This window comes from Sphaerodactylus townsendi, linkage group LG01 (assembly GCF_021028975.2).
Source record: "Sphaerodactylus townsendi isolate TG3544 linkage group LG01, MPM_Stown_v2.3, whole genome shotgun sequence".
Taxonomy (NCBI): domain Eukaryota; kingdom Metazoa; phylum Chordata; class Lepidosauria; order Squamata; family Sphaerodactylidae; genus Sphaerodactylus; species Sphaerodactylus townsendi.
The window spans coordinates 188,722,095-188,746,882 of record NC_059425.1 but is presented as its reverse complement, the minus strand read 5'-3'; the positions used below and the strand labels follow the sequence as shown (position 1 = coordinate 188,746,882).

The 24,788-nt window shown below is 47.0% G+C and overlaps 1 protein-coding gene across 3 annotated transcripts in view; it reads right to left on the bottom strand.

Moving 5' to 3' along the window:
- Positions 1-24,788, bottom strand: part of LOC125435538 (WD repeat containing planar cell polarity effector) — a 308,331-nt gene that overhangs the window by 133,850 nt on the left and 149,693 nt on the right. For all 3 annotated transcript variants that reach the window (XM_048501735.1, XM_048501743.1, XM_048501750.1), the window contains 2 exons: positions 19,124-19,312; positions 12,519-12,642 (listed from right to left, as the gene is read on the bottom strand). In XM_048501735.1, coding sequence (XP_048357692.1) covers positions 12,519-12,642; positions 19,124-19,312 — 313 coding nt within the window. The remainder of the gene's footprint in view (positions 1-12,518; positions 12,643-19,123; positions 19,313-24,788) is intronic.

Here is a 24,788-nt window from a genome sequence, read left to right as displayed (position 1 = left end):
TTGTTGTTGTTTATGCCAATAAAGGCTATGCTTTGCTTTGCAAATGGAGATGCTGGGGATTGAACCTAGGAACTTTTAGATGCCAAGCAGATGCTCAGCCATTGAGCCATAGCCCCTTCCCTACTGTACTGTATTAGCTGCAAGATATCCTTCTTTTAGTGGCCAAAGATATACAATCTAGTTTTCAATCTACTTGTCCTTTCAATAGAAGAAGAAGAAGAAGAAGAAGAAGAAGAAGAAGAAGAAGAAGAAGAAGAAGAAGAAGAAGAAGAAGAAGAAGAAGAAGAAGAAGAAGAAGAAGAGGAGGAGGAGGAGGAGGAGGAGGAGTTTGGATTTTTATCCCCCCTTTCTCTCCTGCAGGAGACTCAAAGGGGCTTACAATCTCCTTGCCCTTCCCCCCTTACAACAAACACCCTGTGAGGTAGGTGGGGCTGAGAGAGCTCCGAGAAGCTGTGACTAGCCCAAGGTCATGATCATGATAATGGCCTTAAACTCCCTCATCAAATCAACAGGAAATTGATCAGTAGATCCACTCCTTGTCCTTTTTTCATACATGGAGCACAGTTCAACCTGGAACAGGCTCATAGTTACGATGGCCATGAACTTCAGGGCATAACCAGATGTGGACATTGAAGTCTGCCTGAATGAACATTTTAGCAGCCTTTAACATCAAGCCTAAAACTATCTCTCCCAACTTAGCTATGGTCCCCCTTGATAAACAAGTAGACCAGAAGGAACTCTAATCTATTCCTGGTCGCCAACACCAGATAAATACCATCTACACTGGCCATCTGCCTGAACTTCACACCTTGGAAGGAGAAAGACTTGATGGCCATGAACTTCTGGACCCAACCGGTCATGAAGTTATAGCCCCACCCCTAAAATTTGGGATTACATATCTGACTGAAGTTCTGAAGCAGAAGATATATCCAACCAGGTTTCAGTCACACGTCAAATCAATGCGCTCATCTCGGATTCCATCATGAAGCAAACATATCTCATTTTTCAGTCGGATTTAAGAACATCACAATTGAACAATATCAAGTTCCCTACCCATTGTCAAACCTCCCCCATGTTTACGCGTCACCTGACTACCACTATGGACCACAGTCAGAACCATATCAAGGGGTAATGGCACCCAAGGGCAACACCTCCTCCCGGGATATGATTGAAGTCTATAAAGTCTATAAGAAATGTTGAAAATGTTGACAGAGAGAAATTTTTCTCTCTTTCTCACAATACTAGAACCAGGGGGCATTCATTGAAAATGCTGGGGGGAAGAATTAGGACTAATAAAAGGAAACACTTCTTCACGCAACGTGTGATTGGTGTTTGGAATATGCTGCCACAGGAGGTGGTGATGGCCACTCACCTGGATAGCTTTAAAAAGGGCTTGGACAGATTGATGGAGGAGAAGTCGATCTATGGCTACCAATTTTGATCCTCCTTGATCTCAGAATGCAAATGCCCTAGCAGACCAGGTGCTCAGGAGCAGCAGCAGCAGCAGGCCATTGCTTTCACATCCTGCATGTGAGCTCCCAAAGGCACCTGGTGGGCCACTGCGAGTAGCAGAGCGCTGGACTAGATGGACTCTGGTCTGATCCAGCAGGCTAGTTCTTATGTTCTTATGCCCTCCATGCGCTCGGGGGCGTGCTGTCCCCAGAGCCTGAGGAGGGCAAAAGCCAGCCTGCACGGAGGATGGGGCGGGGCTTGGCAGCGACGGGCAGCCCAGGTGGATGCGTGGCTGCCTACCGCCGAGCCCCCCCCCTCGCCTCACTGCATGACCAAAAGGCGTGTGCCCAGGAACATATGTCTCTGACCACAGGAACTCTACATGGAACAATTTGAATAACCTGACTGCAAAAGTACAAAAACAGATGGGCTTTCAATCAGTTTTGGGCTCACTGACCTCCTGACACTCTTTCAGGCTGCTGTTACTAAAAGCTCTAAAAGCACAAATTTCACTTCCGCTGAATGCCACACTAGTGAGACAGGCTGGCATGAGTGCCAAGGCTAAAGAGGCATCTAAGCCTTGACTGAATGGGCTGAGTTGTTCTTCTGGCTCTGGGTGGGGCCTCCGCTCCATTTCTCGGAGAGGTCAAAGAGCTACACCAAGTCCAAACAGTCCAATCCAAACAAGGAGGAATCCAGATTGGGGAATACCAAATAGCTGTTTTGTAGGGATGGCTTTCCATTACTTAATCCGGCGACAGTCTCTGTTGAGCAGATTGTATACAACGGTGGCTTGTCACAGGGAATGGGGAATCTAGTTGGTCTCTGTGTGGCGCCCAAGTCCTTAAAACATGGCTCCGGATAACACCCCCTAATTAATATGACTGGCTGCCATGCGAGATTGATCCGGGAACGACTTGAAGTGGTCTCTGCGTGGTGTCCATTTGGTGCGGGTTAGCCCTACGCCACGTGGAGGAGCCACCGTTTCTTTCATGTTGCCGGAAAAGGGAAGTGTGCTTTTCTTTTTCATCGGGAGGTCATACCGTGTGGCTCTTTCAATGTATGAAAGGGCCTCCTCGAGACTCTTAATGGATGGGACTAAAGAGGGATGGAAAATTATAATGCTAATTGAATAATTCTAACACTAAAGCCGTCGCCGCTTTTAAAACGTATCCCGTCCATTTCTTTCTTTCCAACACTGGTTCCCTTTGAATTTCCCATCCTCTGAATTTGCCTTATCGTTCTCGTTTTCCTCTAAGACAAAATAATTTTTGTTGCCATAGCAATGTCTCCCTACCTTGCAATTTTGTTATAATGGATTTCCTTCAGGTTTGTAAAAGCGGCAACCGGCACCCCCCACGGCACGCCACCCCTCCCTCCCTTTTAGCTCCCCCAGCCTCTTACTGTTCAGTAACTTCTCAACAGTCTGCCTTTATCTATAAATACAGGCACACTCTAGCATACTCTTCCAAAGTACTCTGGGCTGCAAACAGATGTTAATTAAAAATGCTGATAAGAGCTGATGACACCTGTTGTTTCACGCTCATTGTGCTCACCCCTGTCTGTTAAAATCCCAGCTTTTATTACATTAATTCTCTTCAGCCTTTCTTCTGCTCCAGCTTTAGCCCGCTCACTCCGGTGATCATGTAAACTTGACAGTATGTCTCGAAAGCTGCATTTTATTGAGCAAACGTATCAGCATGTCGACACACCAAAAAGACATCACTATAGCAGAGGCAAGTGTGGTTCAGGATGAGCTGTTGCCTCCATTATAAATCCCCCCATTGTGTAGATCTGCTATCTCGGGAATTTGGAAAACGGCCCGTCGGTGGAACATCTGGAAGTTAGGAGTTAAGGAGCACGGCTTCTCGGGTTGTGGGTCGACTTTTCCCTTAGGTGTTGGGACAGTGACTTTTTTTGGCTTCTCAACACTGTGGATGTAACTGAGGGCCTTTCCCCACTTACCTTTTGCTGCGCACTACGCTCCCCAAATAGCGCGGGGTCCTGCGGCACTCCCCACTACAGGGGCGGCGACAACGCAGCCGCCCCAAAGCTGCCGCTCTCGCGCCCCCTCCGCGCGCGTCATTCCTGGCGCTCTTCAAAACGGCGCCTTTTGATGACCCCCGCAGAGCACGGGGTCGTGGGGAAGCCCGGGCGCGCGCCAGAAATGACGCACGCTGAGAGTAGCGCGCAGCAAAGGGGAAACAACCAAAGTGGGGAAACGGCCTGTATCAGGTCAGCGGTTTCAAAGGTTTGTCTCACAGTACCAGGATCATCGCATTTACATGAAATGTGGAGTTTAATCTTGAGATTTTCTCTTGTTGCAATGATCAGTGATCAATCCAAAGGGGCACGACAGAACAGCAGCCGGGGATGGCGCTGCCGTGCCGCCTCCGAAGAGGCAATCAGTGACGTGGGCTCCAGAGGAGAAGGGGAAAACCATTTCCCCCCCAGGAAAGCCCATAGGATAAAGTGACTTATTCCACACTTTTGGGTGGCTTAAGTCTGCGTTGCACAAAGGAGGTTTTCCTGGTCTGGGAGCCGACTGAGGAACGCCCCCCCCCCCGATGCCAGGGCAGGCATCTGCAGCAGACGCCCGCTGCTGCAGAGGCCAGCTTCTGGATATAACTGCTTTGCAGTCCCGCGGTAGCCCAACAATGAAGTAGTTCAACGCTTGCACCTGTGCCACTTTATATGGTACAGCAGCCACGGGTGTTGGCAGAGGCGGAGCTACCAGGGGGTGGGGTGCCCAATGCACCGGGCGCACGCCTGGGGGGGTTGTGGAAAATCACCCCACCCTGCGGCACCCCCCGCCCCCCCATGGCTCCACACTTACTTTAGTTCAGCCTGAAAGTGCAGGCTGGAAAAAGTGGCCTGCTCACTTGAGGCTGAAAATGGCCTGGTGGGAACTTCACTTCCCAGGAGACCTTGCGAGCCCCAAGGTCTCCTGGGTAGTTCCCACTAGGCCATTTTCAGCCTCAAGTGAGCAGGCCGCTTTTTCCAGTCTGTACTTTCAAGCTGAACTAAGGTAAGTATGTGTGGCAGGGCGGGGGGGGGGGGCGCACGGGGCAGGCAGAAAACGCCAAGTGTGCACCGGGCGCAGTGTGGCCCAGCTACGCCTCTGGATGTTGGCACAGGGCTCCCGCCATTTTCAATGTGGCTTCAGCTTTCCTTGTGGGTTGCATAGCTGATTTGATTGAGGGTTCAGTTTTGGAAGCAGGGCTTTGATAATAGGGTTCGATACTGGAAAATATGAAGTTAAAAAAAAGACTTTGAGTACAGCTAGTATAACCAGATCTCGTCAGATTGGCCCTGCTCAGTACTTGAGTGGGACTGCCAAGGAAGTCCAGGGTCGCAACACACAGGCAAACCACCTATGACATAGGTGTCAAACTCGCGGCCCTCCAGATGCTATGGACTACAGTTCCCATCACCCCCTGCCAACATCATGCTGGCAGGGGGTGATGAGAAGTGTAGTCCATAACATCTGGAGGGCCGCAAGTTTGACACCTGTGACCTATGAGATTCTTTCACCTTAAAGTAAAGTTTCCCCTTCAGTCGTGTTCGACCCTGGGGTGCCACTGCAAGCAGTGATTTTATAGGCAAGCCGTTTTTGTGGGGTAGTTTGCCATTGCTTTCTCAGGCTATTCTTTACCCCCTAGCTATGAGCTAGGTACTCATTTACCGACCAAGAAATGGATGGATGGCTGAGTTGACCATGAGCCAGCTGCCAGGATATCTGACCCACAGGGGGCTCGAACTCCTGACCATGTGAGTGGCAGTGCAAGCACTTAACCACCACGGCACACAGCTCCTTTCTTTTGCCTTAGGGTTGCCATAAATCAGCTGGGACTTGATGGCACTTTACACCCACACGGTGTGGTTCACCCTCAAAATGGAACCATAAGGATACAAGAAGAGCCCTGCTAGATCAGACCAGTTGAATCAAGAGTTGGAAGAGACCCCAAGGGCTATCAAGTCCAACCCCCTGCAATGCAGGAACACACAGTCAAAGCGCTCCTGTCAGATGGCCATCCAGCCTCTCTTTAAAAACCACCAAAGAAGAAGACTCCACCAGACTCCGGGGTAGTGCTGTCGAACAGCCCTTACTGTCAGGAAGTTTTTCCTGATGTTTAGGTGGAATCTCTTTTCCTTCACCTTGATCCCATTACTCCTGGTTCTAGTCTCTGGAGCCGCAGAAAACAAACTTGCTCCCTCACCAACATGACATCGCTTCAAATATCTGAACATGGCTGTCATGTCACCTCTTAACCTTCTCTTCACCAAACTCAAAATACCCAGCTCCCTAAGTCTCTCCTCGTAGGGCATGGATTCCAGACCTTTTACCTGGTGGGCCACTGCGAGTAGCAGAGTGCTGGACTAGATGGACTCTGGTCTGATCCAGCAGGCTAGTTCTTATGTTCTTATGTTCTTACCGTTTTGGATACCCTCCTCTGGACCCGTTCCAGCTTGTCAATATCCTTCCTGAATTGTGGTGCCCAGAACTGTACACAGATGGCAGGGGATGATGGGAACTGTAGTCCATAACATCTGGAGGGCTGCGAGTTTGACACCTGTGCAGTAGTCCATCTACACCAGCACCCCATCTCATACAGGGGTCAACCAGTTTCTCTGAAAGTCCAAAGACAGGACGTAGATGCTGAGACCTTGCCCTGATGTTGTCACCCAGTGCTGGTATTCAGTTGTTTACTGCTTGTGAACATGGAGGTTCCCTTTAGTTACCATGGCTAGTATCCATTGATAGGCCTAGTCCCGTGGTGGCAAACCTTTGGCACTCCAGATGTTATGGACTACAATTCCCATCAGCCCCTGCCAATTGACCATGCTAGCAGGGGCTGATGGGAATTGTCGTCCATAACATCGGGAGTGCCAAAGGTTCGCCACCACTGGGCCCTATTCTGTGTGAACTGGAGCAATCCTGTTTTGAAGAGGTATATGCCTGTGGCCAGCACTACATCCTCTAGTGGCAAATTCCTCATTTTAGTCACATCTCTGGGACTATGCAATTATGGCGGTGTGAAAAAAAGCAAGGAAACCAGTCAAGGGGAAAACAGATGGATGGCTGAGACTAGTTTTCTCTCTTCATTAGAATTGGCAAGCAGTGGTCCGTGGGTCCACGCATGCAGCCCTTCCTCTCATAACTGCATAGCTGGGAAATGAATCAAGGTTATACATGACCGTCCTTTCCTCTAAAATCCCAGAACCTGGTGCTACACAACTGCGTTTGCACACGCAAACATTTCGATCAGGATTACTTCTCAAAAATCTACTCTCTAGGTTTCATACTTGAAGATCTCTGTATGTTGTCACCCAGAGAGATTCTGCAAACCTTAAAAAGCAGACTTCTAGAACAGGAATACCATATCTTGTTGGGCCAAGAAAATAAATCATGCTCACCCCTTTCTGTCGGAATAGTACCAGAACAGGGGCACATAGCCAAATATCTTGAACTATTAACTGAACCCCAACAGAGATGGATTATTACAAGGGCCAGATGCAATACTTTTCCATCGGCCATTACAAAGGGTCGCTACCTATCTATCCCTCTCCAGGATCGGGTCTGTCCACACTGTAAAAACCAAGTGGAGACTCTTGCTCTCACATTATACTTGACTGTCCGAGATAGGTGAGTATTAGGAATTTCTCCCCTGGGCGGGTCTTAGACAAATCTGAAAGAGACTCGGACAACTCTGTTGTGGAGAGCTTTTGTTAAATAACACAGAGGCCGTGCTCTTGGGAAAAGGATCAAAATTTCTTTTACAAGTGACAAAATTATTTAAGTAACGATCCAATGCACTGAATCCACAGTTTCTCTGTCTGTGTTTTGAATGTACTTTTGATTTGTACTTCAGAAATGTCTGTAATGCTCGGGAGCCTATTTTAATATGCCTAATAAAGGTTGTTGCATAAAAAAAGGAATTCCATTTTTAAAGAAGCGTGGAGACGACATGGTTTTGTTTGTTTTTCTTTCCCTAATATTTTGCCCAGGGTTTGTTTACAGTGTGATCTGCGTGAGAGAATTAAATTGCACAGCTACTCATCAAAGTATTTGAACGCTACGGAAATTTGCAGTGGAACTGGCTTGCATTTTTTTAAAAAAAGTAATTAGCAGTGTTATTGAAAGGAAGGATGTGTAATGTTTCGGCGGTGAACCTGTTTAACCTCTTAAATTGAAATCTTGTTAAATCGTGGCAACCCCATTTTTTTGCTTTGGAAAGGAGATCAATAATTGTAGCTGAGGCCGTCTTTGCACGAGAGGCTGGGATCGTAGTAACTGAAATTCACTCCCAGGAATGCAGCACGAATATCTTTTGATCAACTTCCCAAACTAACCGGAAACCTGTTCTGCACAGCATGCTTATTAACAGCTTCAGAATGCAGTGGTCGAAAGTGCCATCAAGTCGCAGCAGATTTATGGTGACCGCTCGTGGGGTTTTCAAGGCAGGAGATGGAGGGAGGTGGTTTGCCATTGGCCACCTCTGTGGAACAGCCCTAGACTTCCTTGGTGGCCTCCTATTCAGGGAGCCCATGGCTGATCTCTAGTTTCTGAGAAATTATAAGATTGGGCTAGCCTGGCCTAAGCAGGTCAGGGCAGAGGTAGTTTGCCACTGCCTGCCTCTGCATAGCAACACTGGACTTCCTTGATGGTTTTTAATCTAACTAGAGCCACTCCTGCTTAGCTGCTGAGACTGCGTTAGCCTGGGCCATTCAGCTCGGAACAGAAGTGGTTTGCTTGCCTCTGGCCAGAGGTGGGATCCAGCAGGTTCTCACAGGTTCCCGAGAGTAGGTTACTCATTATTTGTGTGTGCCGAGAGGGGGTTACTAATTGGTGATTTTGCCACGTGATTTTTGCCTTCGTTACGCCCCTCCTCTCAGCAGTAGTGTGCAGAACTTGAAGCAGTCTAGCAGGAGGTGCACCGGCGTGCGTGGCAGCCTGCGCCTGTGTTCATTCGTTTCCCGCCCAAGGACCGGCGCAGCGGCTGCATCCTTGCCACAGCCCCTCCCAGGAATGCCCCCGCCCCAGAATGCCCAGCCACGCCTCTGTCGTGCCCCACCCAGCCCCATTGGCGCTACGCCACTGTTTGAATCCCACCACCATGGGAACCTGTTACTAAAATTTTTGGATCCCACCACTGCCTCTGGGGAGCAACCCTTGGCTTCCTTGGTGGTCTTCCATCGAAGACCTCACCAGGGCTGACCTTACTTAGCTTCCAAGATCTGACAAGACTGGGCTAGCTTGGGCTATCCAGGTCAGGACTGTTTTCAGAATGCCACTGTTAAATCTTTGCCCTGAAAGTTATGTTCTGTGATAATACCTATAGCACCTGGTTTTGGATGAGATTGTATTGCCCCAGAAGGACCGGGTGCAAGACCTGAGGTGCTCCTGGATTAATCACTATCCTTTGAAGCTCCAGTGACCGCAGCAGCCGCAAGGGCTTTCCATCCTCTCCATCTGTTTCACCAGCTCTGCCTGTTTTTGGACAAAGGGAACCTGGGCACATACTCTGATAGCTTCTCGACTGGACTACTGCAACGTGTCCAGAGGTGGGATCCAGCAGGTTCTCACAGGTTCCCGAGAGTAGGTTACTAATTATTTGTGTGTGCCGAGAGGGGGTTACTAATTGGTGGTTTTGCCATGTGATTTTTACCTTAGTTATGCCCCTTCTCTGCTCCTCAGCAGTAGCGCACAGAACTTGAACAGTCTAGCAGGAGGTGCACCGGCGTGCGTGGCAGCCTGTGCCTGCATGCATTTGTTTCCCGCCCAAGGACCAGCGCAGCGGCTGCGTCCTTGCCACAGCCCCACCCAGCAATGCCCCACCCCCGGAATGCCCGGCCACGTCCCCGTCGTGCCCCACCCAACTCCATTGGCCCTACGCCACTGTTTGAATCCCACCATCATGGGAACCTGTTACTAAAATTTTTGGAATCCACCACTGAACGTGTGCCACCAGACCACGACCGTATGGCTCAAACAGCCGGTTGAGTCTGGTGGTGAAAGACTTCGACATTACATTGCCTTAAGCCTTGCCTTAAGACTGTGCTGATTTGTGGTAACCTTGTCTTAAAGGAACGGTGCTGCGAGAGACAATTAGTATACTTGCACTGAAGCAAATTGTAAACTACAGTAAACTCTCCTCACAGAAGGCGAAATTTCAGATTCGTTCCAATCCAAGTGACCAAAAAAGGGGAAATTCCAGAGAGAAATCTGGAATTAAAATAACAATTAATCACATCAGCGACCATTTTTAGTCCCAAATTAGCCTAAATTTTTTCTCTCTCCCACCTCCCATAAACAATAAAGCACATCAAGGGAGGAGAAGGGTGGTGGTGGATTGGGAGGCCAGCAAGATGGAACAAGAGCCGTAGCGGCCTCAACCAAAGGCCCGATGGAAAATCCTGCTCGCTCATCCTCAGGAACCCCAATGTCTTTCTGCCCCTGATTTTAAGACTGATATTTAAAATATTCAGTGTAGAAGAACCTGGAAGTCTTGATGAAAACGATACTTTAGAATCTGGTGAATTTCTGGTTTTGTGCATGTTTTGGACTTTGATTTTGAGGTACACATTTTTAAAAACTGGAAGAAAAGGAACCCCAACCTGACTTTGTTTTCTGCTCCTTAACAGAATGTCTAGTATTCCCGAGTGGATGAGGTACTACCATGCATTTTACTACGCAATGTGTGATCTCTCGCATGTGCACCATCTAACCCAGGGGTCTGCAACCTGCGGTTCTCCAGATGTTCATGGACTACAGATGTTCATGGGCTACAATTCTCATCAGCCCTGCCAGCATGGCCAATTGGCCATGCTGGCAGGGGCTGATGGGATTTGTAGTCCATGAACATCTGGAGAGCCACAGGTGGCAGACCCCTGATCTAACCATTAGTGTCGTGGGTTCTCTGTTCTAACAGCTCTCAACCTTCAACGATGGGATACGGCATCACAGAGCCAAACTCATCAAATATCTTCAAGGTCTGCTTAAGGCGCTATCTTTAAAAATCTCTCTTTTTATGAGCATCTTATGAAATCTGGCACATCTGTAAAAACATTTGGTTTTTTTGCCTGAGGTAAGACTCTCTTCCAGCCTCCTGCTTCACAGGGTTCCTGAGTGGATAGCACACAAATAAAATCATGTCTACAGCCTTGAGGTCCTTGGAGGAAGGAATGAAACACCAAAATGTAATCAAAGTTTTGTAAGTCTTCCAAAACTAAAATTAGAAATTGCCTCAGTGATACAAATTAAAAGTCTGAATTTTTTCAATACATTTTTAAGACGTCTTTCATTTATTTATCTGCACACACGAGCCCATGAAACTGCCTCCTACTGAATTAGGCCATTGGCTGGTCAAGGTCTTTATTGTCTACTCAGACTGGCAGGGTCTAAAGCAGAAGTCTTCGGCATTAGGGTAGCGGAGTGGTGAAGAGTGATGGACTCTAATCTGGAGAACCAGCTTCAATTCTCCACCTGTCCGCGTGAATGGTGGACTCTTCTCTGGTGAACTGGGTTTGATTCCCTGCTCCTCCTTATGAGGCCTGCTGGGTGACCTCGGGCCAGTCACAGTTCTCTCCAACCTCTCTCAGCCCCACCTACCTCCAAGGTATCTGTTGTGGGGAGAGGAAGGGAAAGGAGTTTGTAAGCTGCTTTGAGACTCCTTACAGGAGAGAAAGGCGGGGTATAAATCCAAACTCCTCCTCCTCCTCCTCCTCCTCCTCCTCCTCTTCTTCTTCTTCTTCTTCTTCTTCTTCTTCTTCTTCTTCTTCTTCTTCTTCTTCTTCTTCTTCTTCATCATCATCATCATCATCATCATCATCATCATCATCATCATCATGGGATCTTCTGTATGCCAAGCTGATGCTCTACAACTGTGCCACAGCCCCTCCCTAGCAAATGAATACATGAAGCTGCCTTATATTGGATCATCCCATTAAACTCTGTATGGTCTACTCCAGGGGTCTGCAACCTGTGGCTCTCCAGATGTTCATGGACTACAAATCCCATCAGCCCCTGCCAGCATGGCCAATTGGCCATGCTGCAGGGGCTGATGGGGATTGTAGTCCATGAACATCTGGAGAGTCGCAAGTTGCAGACTCTACTCAAACTGGAAGCGCTTCTGCAGTCTCAAGTAAAGGCCTTCTACAGCATCCATCACCTGATCCTTGTAACTGGAGATGCCATGGAGAGAACCTAGGACAAAGAGATTGTTCTACCACTGCATGGAGAGAACCTATGGCAAAGAGATTGTTCTACCACTGCATTAGGGTTTCACCCCAATGAGGTGGAACCCTACTGAGCCACTAGCCTGACTGAGGAGATAGCACGTAGGTCATTTCCACTTAATCATGATAAATTTTACTGGCCCTCAGTCAAGACTGGCCCTCAGTTTAGCCAGGAATAAATATCTAAATAAATAAATATCTAAACCCGTGGTTAAAAACCCCCATTGATAATACTGATCTATCAATTGTGGTAACATTGTTGGATTGTGGGTCTGCAAGTATATTGGAAGCGCTGGCTAACTTTTTGTGCTCCGTCAGCAGCAAACGGTTATAACTGTACTGGAGATTGTATTATTACACTGGTGTTGCCATTGTTGCTGGTATATTGTTGCTGTTGTTTTAATTATGCCATTAAAGGTTTATATATATATATATATATATATATATATATATATATATATATATATATATATATATATATATATATATATATATATATATATTATCATTAATGAATCACAAGCACTCAACAATGGAAAGTTTTTGGTTTTTCGTCTAAACGCAGGGAATCACTCAATTGTCTCTCAAACTGAACAGAAGACAAATCCCCCTTTTCAAGGGAGTTGACAGAGGAGTTCAAAATTATGCTTTATACAAGTTTTTAAAAGGAGGACGGAACAGCTAAACAAACACTGTCAGGGCATGCCTAGTTTTCCAGGGTGGTCCTCCAAGAAAAATATGCTAGCCATGTTAAAAATGTAAAGTTATTGAAATGAACGGTTAATTAGAATTTTTTTTAAACAAAAAATCTCAAGATTGACATTTACCTCAGCAGATGGTGGAAGAATCTTCTCGCGTATCTGCTGACAGGATCCCTGTATCCCAACACCGTCGTCTCCGAGAGAGGCCTCGTCGGCGCGTAAAACGTTCCGAGGCTTGCCTCTAGCTGTGCTGTGGAGTTCAAACAAAGCGGCATTCAAACAAACGGGGCAGCCAAGCTGAGCAGCATCAGCAACCAGTCAGGTTTTTCAAACCCAGAGGAAAAGTGAACTTATTGCCAGGAAGATGAAATAAAAAAGGCGACAGAGACTACAAAAGCAACTCTCACTGGTAAACAGTCATTTGTACAACGATTTTTGCAAGGAGCAAGGGGCGTGTGTGGAAGCTGTCAAAAGAGGAACCCTTCTCTAATTATCTGCATGAAGAAGAAGAAGAATTTATTTACAGTCAATGGCCAAATATATTACAAATCTCCAAAATATCTACAGCAAAACAAGAATGCAGATCTCTCTCCCGTATTCCAGCACTATCCATCTATATATCATTATACTTTGTAGACACACCAAACAGAATAAAATTACTTGACAAAACAAAAATATCTAAGGGGAATGCCATATTCAGATCATTTTTTTCTTTTTCATAACGAATAGAGAGAATTTTCATACCCATTTAGTAATATTCTCCTTCTTATCTTGTAATAGTTTTTCACAACAAACTTTATCAGAACAATATGTCATCTTGTGTAGTAGATGTGACAGGCATTTTTTCCTTGCCTCATAGAGGGGACACTTTAATAACATATGCTCTATAGTTTCTACAGCATTCAGAGAGCAAGAACATAACCTTGCAGCATAAGGTATCTTTTGATAATTCCCTTCTAAGACAGCAGAAGGTAAATGTGCACTTCTTGCAAGAGTAAAAGCTCTCCTTAGATCTTTATTATCCAGATAAATTAAATAAGGAGCAGGGGCAGTGATATATTTCTGTGTATAGCATAGAGGAAAATCTGAATATCTTGCCAGATCAGACTGTCATGATACATCTTTGATTCTTTGGGTAAGTTCACTTTTAAAATGATCCCAATTTTTGATCATATGGATGTTATATGGAAGGCCACATTTATTAAGGCACTTCTCCATCTCTTGAGCCCACCTCGGTTTATAAGGATCTTTTGCTAGAAAAGGCCAGAGACAATTATTTGCATGTGGAAAGCTTGACACATCAGTATGAAGCAGTTTGAACAAACAATTATCAGCTCTCCATTTAAAAAAGACAAAGAAGAGGTGGAATTTGAATTTATACGCTACTTTTCTCTACTGCAAAGAGTCAAAAAAGCAGCTTATCCCTCTCCACACAACAGACACCGCGTGAGGTATGTGGGGCTGAGAGAGTTCTGAGAGAACTGTGACTGGCCCAAAGTCACCCAGCAGGCTTTATGTGGAGAAGGAAGAAGAAGAGTTTGGATTTCTACTCCGCTTTTCTCAACCGTAAGGAATCTCAAAGCGACTTACAAACTCCTTTTCCCTTCCTCTCCCCGCAACAGACACCATTGGAAGTGGGGCTGAGAGAGCTCTGAGAAAACTGAGACTAGCTCAAGGTCACCCGGCAGGTTTCTTGTGCAGGAGTGGACTCTGGTCTGATCCAGCAGGCTAGTTCTTATGTTCTTATGTTCTTATGAGTGGGGGAGCAAATCTGATTCACCAGGTCAGAGTTCACTGCTCATGTCGAGGAGTGGGGGATCAAACCCCCAGATAATTCTCCAGATATTAATCCGCCACTCTCAACCACTACACCATGCTGGTTCAGTGGTGGGATTCAAAAATTTTAGTAACAGGTTCCCATGGTGGTGGGATTCAAACTGTGGCGTAGCGCCAATGGGGCTGGGCGGGGCATGATGGAGGCATGGCCGGGCATTCTGGGGGTGGGGCATTCCCGGGCTGTGGCAAGGACACAGCCGCTGCGCCGGTCCTTGGGCGGGAAACGAATGCACGCAGGCGCAGGCTGCCACGCACGCCGGTGCACCTCCTGCTAGACTGCTTCAAGTTCTGCCACTAATGCTGAGAGGAGGGGCGTAACTAAGGCAAAAATCACGTGGCCAAATCACCAATTAGTAACCCCCTCTCGGCACACACAAATAATTAGTAGCCTACTCTTGGGAACCTGTGAGAACCTGCTGGATCCCACCTCTGTGCTGGTTCCTCCCCCCCCCCGCTTTCTAACCTCACTGGCTTTTTAAAATGGCTCCTCTGTTGTGCCACCAGTCACCAGATGTAGTGCACCACACAGAAATGGCTCCCAAGAGAAGGGTCTGCCAAGGAGACCTAACAACAGTGGGATCATTTTTCTTCCTTCAGAATGCCTGACACACGCCAAGAAACTGCATACTAAACTGACACTGTTGCCAAAAATCTAGGCTTGCTTCTTCTAGAAGGGTTTCTGCTTTAAGCACTTCCTACTCTGCTACCGCCTCATCTCAGAGTTTTAAAAGGTGGCTGCACAATGCAGATTTTGTTTGTGTTGTTCAAAAACATTTCTAATACGTGAATTTAAGAGTTCCCCAAGTCTACAACTGCATCCCCTAGAACACAGGTGTCAAACTCGCGGCCCTCCAGATGTTCATGAACTAAAATTCCCATCAGCCCTTGCCAATGCTCATATTGGGAGGGACTGATGGGAATTGTAGTTCATGAACATCTGGAGGGCCGCAAGTTTGACACCCCTGCCCTAGAAGCCAGAACTCTGTGAGCAGACAGGGGCTCATCAATTATCAATGTGGAAAACACCACTAGTCCTACTGCTACTACAATCTATACCCATGGTGGCGAACCTTTGGCACTCCAGATGTTATGGACTACAATTCCCATCAGCCCCTGCCAGCATGGCCAATTGTAGTCCATAACATCTGGAGTGCCAAAGGTTCGCCACCACTGATCTATACCCATACAGCAACACCTGTGTCGAACAAAAGCATTTACTTCGTGAGGTGAAAAAGTAATTAAGGTGCCTTGATAATCTAGAACGGTATAAACACAAAACCTTCCACTATACAAGAGTACACAACACACGTATGAATCAACCAATTCCCTAAGTAACAGTCTTGACTACAAAGGAACGCAGTGGTGGCGAACCTTTGGCACTCCAGATGTTATGGACTACAATTCCCATCAGCCCCTGCCAATTGGCTATGCTGGCAGGGGCTGATGGGAATTGTAGTCCATAACATCCGGAGTGCCAAAGGTTCGCCACCACGGAACTAGAGTGATGCTATACTTCTTCTTTGGAACACGAACTATTCAGCAGAAGGTCATTCTATCTATAACGCCATTCGCGATAGCAAAGCGTTTTCACAGGTTACTTCCTCAGTAGATGTAAACAATCCTCTGCAAATGGGTAATTCAGTATCTCATTATCGCAGCTTGCTTAACCATTCTTAAGGCACAGACTTCAGGACACGATCAGGCGCCGCGTCATCAACTATCCACAGCTGCCGGAGAAGATTTATTTATTTGACTTGTACTCCGCCCTTTCCCGACAAGTCAGGAAAGCAGAGACAAGTTGTGAATGTCAGATTTCTGCACTCACAGGACTCGCCTGCCAGGTCACAACCCATGGGCTCTGAGTTATCTGAAGATGTAGACAGCAATATGTTTAGGTAAATGGCTAAGCTTATTATACGATTTGTTGGATTAACGAGACACCGTAAATGCTGTTCACATTCGTTTCGGCTCTTCCATCTTTAGCAATAATTACCTCCTGGTTCTAAGCAGGGCTGCCTTTTGTTTTATTAGATTTGATAACAACTAAGACTCTAATAGTTCGACACCGTGAGCACGGACAACCTGCGATTAAATTAGACCTCGCGGTATCTTGCATCTAGATGGCGAGATAAGCTGAACTTTCAAGGTGTTTCCCTTCAAAAGCACCCGCCAATGTTGATTAAAATTTCATGCCGGAAAAACAAGCTACGCTCTCTAGTCGTGGCTGTTTTTCCCCTGACCACATGTTTCACACTCCTGAAACGCTGCGGCTTACACGGGATACAAGCAAGAACGAGCAGCTACAGGTTCATTAGACAGCCCAGCTTGATGTTGACGGCACAAATGAAGATCTCAGAGATAACCATCGCATCGTTACAAAAGAACTCTCTGGGTTCGTCTGATTAAAAAAAGAAAGAAAGAAAACAAATTACCATGTCAGCTTTGTTGGAGTCGAATAAATCCTGGATGGCATATTGTGGAACAGTGTGTGTGGAAAGGGCACACATGTGGAAAGAAGAGTTTAAAGAAGAGTTTGGATTTATATCCCCCCTTTCTCTCCTGCAGGAGACTCAAAGGGGCTGACAATCTCCTTGCCCTTCCCCCCTCACAACAAACACCCTGTGAGGTAGGTGGGGCTGAGAGCTCCGAGAAGCTGTGACTAGCCCCAGGTCACCCAGCTGGCGTGTGTGGGAGTGCACAGGCTAATCCGAATTCCCCAGATAAGCCTCCACAGCTCAGGCGGCAGAGCTGGGAATCAAACCCGGTTCCTCCAGATTAGATACACGAGCTCTTAACCTCCTACGCCTCTGCTCAAGGAAAGGGTGACAAATCAAATCAAATTGATATCCGTTTCTTAAACGAGCCAACAACGTGTGTTTACACGAAGTTTCACAAAAAGCCTTCCAACCCCTCCCTTCTTCCATGTTACAGCTAGTATTTTCAGATGTTTTACAAGAACGGATTTTTGACCTTGTCTATTGGTACAGAAAGAGGTTATGGAAATCAGCATCACTCCTAACTCGCTCCTGCTGGGTTTGTCTCAGACTAATAGCCTGGGGGCAGGTTTGTACAGAAGCATTTTTTCTGAGACCCGTTATTCACCGTACCCTCTAGCGAACTTCCCTCTAGCCGCAAAAAAGGGAACTTGTTGTTCAACTGTACCTCCACGCTGAGACATGGCACGAAGCCTTCCTGTTTAATGTTCCCCGCCCAACAAAATCCGGGGAACCACTCAAGTTCTATCAGAACATGGGCTATTCGACAGAGAGCCGTTCCACCTGGATCAAGCAGAGATGAACCTGAGCCCCGGATTGATCTGTTAATGTTGGGGGGTTTCAGAAGTCACTGGAAGCGCCGGAGCAGATACAGGAGAGACGGGGAAATGGTCTAAGGGCATACAACGGGAAGCGTGCAAAGTCGGCGAATGTGGCATTTCTTTGTTTAATTGCTGCTGAACAAATTCAAATCTCTCACAGTTTTCTTTTGAAAAGGGTCACCCGGGCATGGTTCATTAAAACCAAGATACACGCCGCCCACATACAAGTGATAACATTTTAAAATAAAAAACATCTTAATGTTGTGTTTGTTAAACAGAGCAAAAGTGTCTTAACTACTCGTGTCAGTCTAAATCAGGGGTGTCCAACTCTGGGGCCCCAGATGTTTGTGGACTACAATTCCCATCAGCCCCTGCCAGCATAGCCAAATTGGCCATGCTGGCAGGGGCTGATGGGAATCGTAGTCCATGAACATCTGGGGTGCCAAAGTTGGACGCCCCTGATGTAAATGATCCGTTCAAGTCTTTTCCCTTTAAACAAGCCGGCACAGTCAGTATAATGTTGCCTGTTCAAAGTTAACATATATCATCTTATGTGCATTAATTCAAAACTATACACATTCATTAATGTATCCCTGACCTGCATGGTCAAAGCTAGACTGATGTCTTCAGATCTCAAACACTCCACAGGGAGGGCCCTGGTTAGTATGTAGGTCGGAGAACAGGGTCCCAATATAGAGGAAGGCAATGGCAAAATACCTCTGTTATCTCTTGCCTGGAAAACCATACTGGGTTGCCATACGTTGGCTGCGAATTGACAGCACTTTGCATACATCCAAACCAGGGGTCTGCAACCATGCTGGCAGGGGCTGATGGGAATTGTAGTCCATGAACATCTGGAGAGCCACAGGTTGCAGACCCCTGACCCAAACAAATTGACAGCCCTTTGCACACACAAATCGACAGCTCTTTGCACAAATTGACAGCCCTTTACACACAAACTGACAGCCCTTTACACAAATTGACAGCCCTTCACACTCATCCAAGCAAAAAGAAGAAGGTTGATTCATTTCAAATATGCTGTTTTGGAGGATTTTGGAGGTCCGCCAAAAAGACAAGCGAGTGAGTTCCAGATCAGATAAGAAGAAGAGTTTGGATTTATATCCCCCCTTTCTCTCCTGTAAGGAGACTAAAAGGGGCTTACAATCTCCTTTCCCTTCCCCCCTCACAACAAACACCCTGTGAGGAGGGTGGGGCTGAGAGAGCTCCGAAGAACTGTGACTAGCCCAAGGTCACCCAGCTGGCATGTTGTTGGAGTGCACAAGCTAATCTGATTCACCAGATAAGCTAAAATGACTGATCGGAGGTGACTGAACTTGGGCCCCATCACGAGAAGACAAGACTCACTGGAAAAAAACAATGGGGCTAAGATGAGTTGCAGAAAAAGCGGAAGACCAGACATGAGATGGATGGACAATTAGGAGAAGATGGAGCCCTCAGTTCAGAAGACCTGAGAAATGGCTGTTAATGATGGCACATATTGGAGGTTGTTAATTCATACGGCTGTCATAAGTCAGTAGCGACTTGACCGGTACATAACAGACGCACACATCAAACAAACCTTCTCTCTCAGGCGTCAGCTTTTGTCTGAGAAGATGATTCACTATCGCACTGAGGCTCACGTAGCACTGATGCCCCATTGTGTTCCAGTTCATGCCGCTCAGGATATTAATTGCTTCATCCATCTCGTCTTGATGAATATACTCCTGGATGATCTCAACTAGGCCAAAATGGCCTCTTGGGAAAACACCTGTCGTGGGAGAAAACAAAGGCAGCATGAAATGATCTTCTTAGCACTTTTCAACCAAGTTAAACCTCTTCACTCCTTGATACAAAAAAGGATTTATAAAAGTATTGTTGAAGGCTTTCACGGCCGGATTCAACTGGTTGTGGCGGGTTTTCCAGGCTGTGTGGCCGTGGTCTGGTGGATCTTGTTCCTAACGTTTCGCCTGCATCTGTGGCTGGCATCTTCAGAGGTGTATCACAGAGAAAGGTCTGTTTCACACTGTGTCTAGTGAGAAGGGAAAGTTTAGTGGGGTATATTGTCCATGTCCCAGGGTGGAGAACCAATCAGTAAGTTGGGTGCTGTGTGGTTTCCGGGCTGTATGGCCGTGTTCTAGCAGCATTCTCTCCTGACGTTTCGCCTGCATCTGTGGCTGGCATCTTCAGAGGATCTGATGGTAGGAATGGAAAGCAAGTGGAGTATATATACTGTGAGGTCAAAAGGTGAGGCCATCTGAATAGAGTAGCCTGCTACAGACTTCTCTGAGACTCACAACCCAGGCTACTCTATTCAGATGGCCTCACCTTTTGACCTCACAGTATATATACTCCACTTGCTTTCTAAAATACTACTATCAGGCCTCTGAAGATCTCAACCACTGAATCTGGCGAAACGTCAGGAAAGCATGCTGCTAGAAAATGCGACCATAACAAATGCTCTACAAATTCCGGCCGTGAAAGCCTTCGACAATACAATCAGTAAGTGTTTGGGTGGAACTTGCTATGCAAAGGTGTGGTTGAGTGCATTGTATTGCGGGTGGGTTTATCAGTCCATTTTTAAAGTACTGGTAGCCAAGCTTTGCTAATTTTCAGAGTCTCTTCTTGTTGAAGTTGTCTTGGTGTTTGTGAATTTCAATGGCCTCCCTGTGCAGCCTGACATAGTAACCTTCCAAGTTGTCCACAATTTCAGTGTTCTCAAATAAAATGTTATGTCCAGTTTTGTTTAACACATGTTTTGCAACTGCAGATTTTTCAGGATGGTTAAGCCAACAGTGTCTTTCGTGCTCCTTAATGCGAGTCTGAATGCTGCATTTTGTGGTTCCTATGTAGACCTTTCCACAGCTGCAGGGTATGCGATAGACTCCTGCAGAAGTGAGGGGGTCTCTCTTATCCTTTGCACAGATGCAGGCAAAACGTTAGGAACAAGATCTACCAGACCACAGTCACACAGCCCGGAAAACCCACCACAACCAGATTTATAAAATCTCAAGACTTTGGGCTTTTCCACAGTTTTTTTGTAGGGGGTGGGTTATCCCCTGGTTTCCACACTTAAGTTTTTGGTTTGGATTTTTTGTTTTTTTCCCCACCCCCACCCCTTCCCCACACACACAGTTGCTTTTAGACCATATATACCCTAATCTTTTTCCAGTGGCCAATTTTGAGTAATCTTTTTCTTTATGCATAATGTTGTTGTTACGTTTCTTTGTTCCATGTACTTCCAGCCACTTTTTGATGATTTGAACAGTTGTCATCATCAAACCATTCTCTCTGTTCCCCTAAATATAAGTTGTTTCATTTTTTGTTTTGTTTTTAAGGCACTAAAATACTGATACATCAATATACCATTGTAATGATAGATCAAGCAGGTTCTCTGAATTCCCAGGTTACATTCTTTTAAAAAAATAAGTTTCAATCCCACTCTGTTGCCTTCCATATTCCTTATATCGGTGTGACGGAAGGGGCTTAATTTTTTTTAAATCAACTCTGGGATTTAGAGATCTGCTCATCCTATCATTCCAACAGTACTTCGATATATCAGCATTTTAGTCTCTTTAAAAATGCAGCCATGGTATCAATGTATCCAGAGGCGTAGCTCCAAGGGGGCGGGGGCGCGCATGATGCACCATGGGCGTGCCCCTGAAGGGGTGAGGTGAGAGCGTGGCGGAACTGTGGCATGGCATGGGTGTTCTGGGGTGTTCTGGGGGCGTTCCGGGGCAGGATGGGGGCGGAGGACACACCGGTGCACCGAGCGCTATTCCCCCTTGCTACGCCTCTGAATGTATCCACGTCAGTGTTTCTTTTCATCCCTGATCAGCAAACAAATATAACAATGGTGCATAATCTACAACAGTTGTGAAAATGAATATTCAACACAGGTCATGTACAAGGTTCGAAATAGTAAATTATTGAGATTGTCATAGCACAGATCTTGCCACTTTAAAGGTAGTTTCACTGGAGCTATTGAAGAAGAAGAAGAAGAGGAGGAGGAGGAGGAAGAGGAGGAGGAGTTTGGATTTATATCCCCCCTTTCTCTCCTGTAGGAGACTCAAAGGAGCTTACAATCTCCTTGCCCTTCCCCCCTCACAACAAACACCCTGTGAGGTAGGTGGGGCTGAGAGAGCTCCGAGAAGCTGTGACTAGCCCAAGGTCACCCAGCTGGCGTGTGTGGGAGTGTACAGGCTAATCTGAATTCCCCAGATAAGCCTCCACAGCTCAGGTGGCAGAGCTGGGAATCAAACCCGGTTCCTCCAGATTAGATACATGAGCTCTTAACCTCCTACGCCACTGCTGAGAAGTAAGGAGATATAAAAAACAGTCTGTATTGCTCGGGTATTCAGGTAAAATTGTAGAACTACACCGAGTTCAAATATTTCGGCAGAAACTGCAACATAATGGTTTTTATCATGATATTAATATATCAATATCAGTATGCAAAAAAACTAAAAGGGGCGGTGCTGTATGGCCACAGATAAGGACAGCATCCTCCCTTAAAACTCCTGATTGTTTTAGGGACATGCAGAAGAAAACAAACTGACTCCACTACTGTGAAAATGCAGAAAGAGGGCGGACATGTAGAAGAGTTGTGTCCAGACTGATTCTAATGCTTGTGGATCCTCTCCCAAGAAAATCGGGAGTAAGTCGAGTATACAGAAAAGCCCTTTGAAGCAAGCCAACCATACAAAAAAACAAACAAACACCCAAAGCCAACTTTCTACCGTTAATTTGTAAAGCCTTCCTCTCCAGGGATATTTCGCCTCAACCAAACCTTGAGATTGCTGGCTTTATTTCGAAAGTGCTGACTATCCTAACGGAATCAATCCTGGGAACGATCCTGCCACTAGAAGCCACTGCAAACTTCTGCTGAGAGAGCAGAGTTCAGAAGAGGCCTTCAGAGCTGTTGGATGCACAACACTGTGACCAACAGGATTGAAGTGGCAGGAATGTAATGAACTTCAGGAATGCAGAGCATCTTGGGAACATCTCTCTCCACCAGAAGATTCATGCCTCAACCAAGCAATTTTGAATATTTCTACAGGTACAGGGTCTATTTCCGGTACGGAGTCAGTCACTTTCAACCAATGGACTGCATACATTAATGAGTTTATTCACAAGTTAAGGCAGGAAACAGAGAATAACAGAGGCCACCTACTAAAATGATCCAAAGATCACATGCCAAATCTTTCTTCATCTCCTTTTCGTAATCCCCCCCCTCACAAGACTGTGAGTAGTAGGGTGGGGGAGGGTTGGAAGGTGTGGGTAGGAGTGGGGAAGTGATTGAAGGTGAGTACTGGGGTGGGGAAGGGGAAGGTGATCAGATGGTCACCTTTGTGATCTGGGACAGGGGGGAGGAGGCTGACATGGTATATGGCCTTACTGCCCTCTGGGGCTTGCCGTTTCCCGCTCTGTGACAGAGCGGCAAGCGGCAAGCCCCAGAAGGCCGTGCTCCTGCGGCCGCGCGCGCAGGAGGCTGCCGCACTGCCTTGCACCCCAGAAGGCAGTGCGGCAGCCTCCCAAAAATCGGGACAATTTGAAGAACCTGCAGGACGCGGGACAAATTGTTTAAAGGCGGGACTTTCCCACCAAAAGCGGGACATCTGGTCAGCCTAGGGAAGGGTTGAAAGGTGTGTGTTTAGGTGGGGAGGGTGGAATTTGGATGATTGGGGTGGGAGGGGGAGGCAGGGAGGCTTTGCTGGGCCTATGGATGGCCTGGCTGGAGTTTTGGGGGCGGGGGAAGGGGTTTTCCGTGTGCCCGGGGGCGGATGCCAGCCCAGGCCCCGGACTCCACCCCCGAACCCTCCCCATCGCCAGGCAGGAATGCCGTGAGGGGGGCGGCAGGAACACGGGGCGGGGCAGTGTGGGTGGCAAGGGCACTCTTGGGTGGCACAGGGGGCCAAGGCACCACAGCCACCAGCCTGTAGACGCCCTCAAGGCTGCAGTTAGCTGGTTCATCAGGGCCGCAGCTGCAGCACGGCAGTGGGGAGGGGGAAAGGGAGGGGTCCGGTAGCTTTCTCACGGTACCCCGGGACGTGCTCAGGGCACCCCAGGGGACTGCAGAACCCTAGTTGGGAATTGCTGGCCTGTGGGATTTAATTCATACTCAGAAACAAGAACAAAACCCATGGAATACCCTTGATTTATTTCCCCATCTAGTCATGACTGACATAGTGATCTGGTAGAGTTTTTAAGGCTAGAGACGTTGTGAGGTGGTTTGCCATCTCCTTCCTCTGTGTCACAACCCTTGTATCCTCCTGTTCAAATACTATCCAGGGTCAGAGTTGAGAGTATGTGACTGGCCCCAGGTCACCCAGGAAGTTCCCATGGCCGAGTGGGGATTCAAACCTGGGTTTCCCAGTTCTTACTCGGACCCCTTAGCCACAACACAACGAGGGCTCTCACCCTTGGTTACCATCAACCAAACTGGCACAAAACACTTCAAGGTCTCCAAAAGTCTTCATCGCTGGGTGTTACAATTTTTTTTAAAGGGCACAAAAAACAGATTTGGCTGACCATGGGGTCACGAGAAGAAGAAGAATTTGGATTTATACCCCACCTTTCTCTTATGCAAGGAGTCTCAAAGGGGCTTCCAAACTCCTTCTCTTCCTCTCTCCACAAGAGGCAACTTGGTGTGGCTGAGAGAGGTCAAAAGAACTGTGACTAGTCCAAGATCGCCCAGCAGGCTTTGGGTGTAGGAACGGGGAAACAAATCCAGTTCATCAGGAAAGAGCCCGTCACTCATAGTGGAGGAGTGGGGAATCAAACCCAGTTCTCCAGATTAGAGTCCACCATTCTTAAGCACTGACATACCACGCTGGCTCTTGGCCTGACCTTGCACTCATCCTTAGACAGTTGCAGGGTGCCCTGCTGGGTTCTGAAAGGCAACCCTATACTCTGACAGGCTATGACCAACAAAGCCATACCACTGAAGGAAGGGAGATGGAATTAGTAGCATTTATTAAGCACAACTCCTAACAACTGGGGTTAACCCCCCCCCCCCTGAAATTACTTGCCTTCCTCTAGCAATGCCTAAAGCTGACAACTACAACATCCCTTGTAATTTGGACCACACCAATGTTTCTCTTTGAAAAATAAATGACATTTAAATACAAAACACCCTTATATTACATTGAGCTGACATTTAATTCAGTAATGCACTTAAGGTCAAGTTAGTTCTTTGAATGCTGCTGCTGCTACGCTATACCTGCATCTTTATAACTTTCTGCACG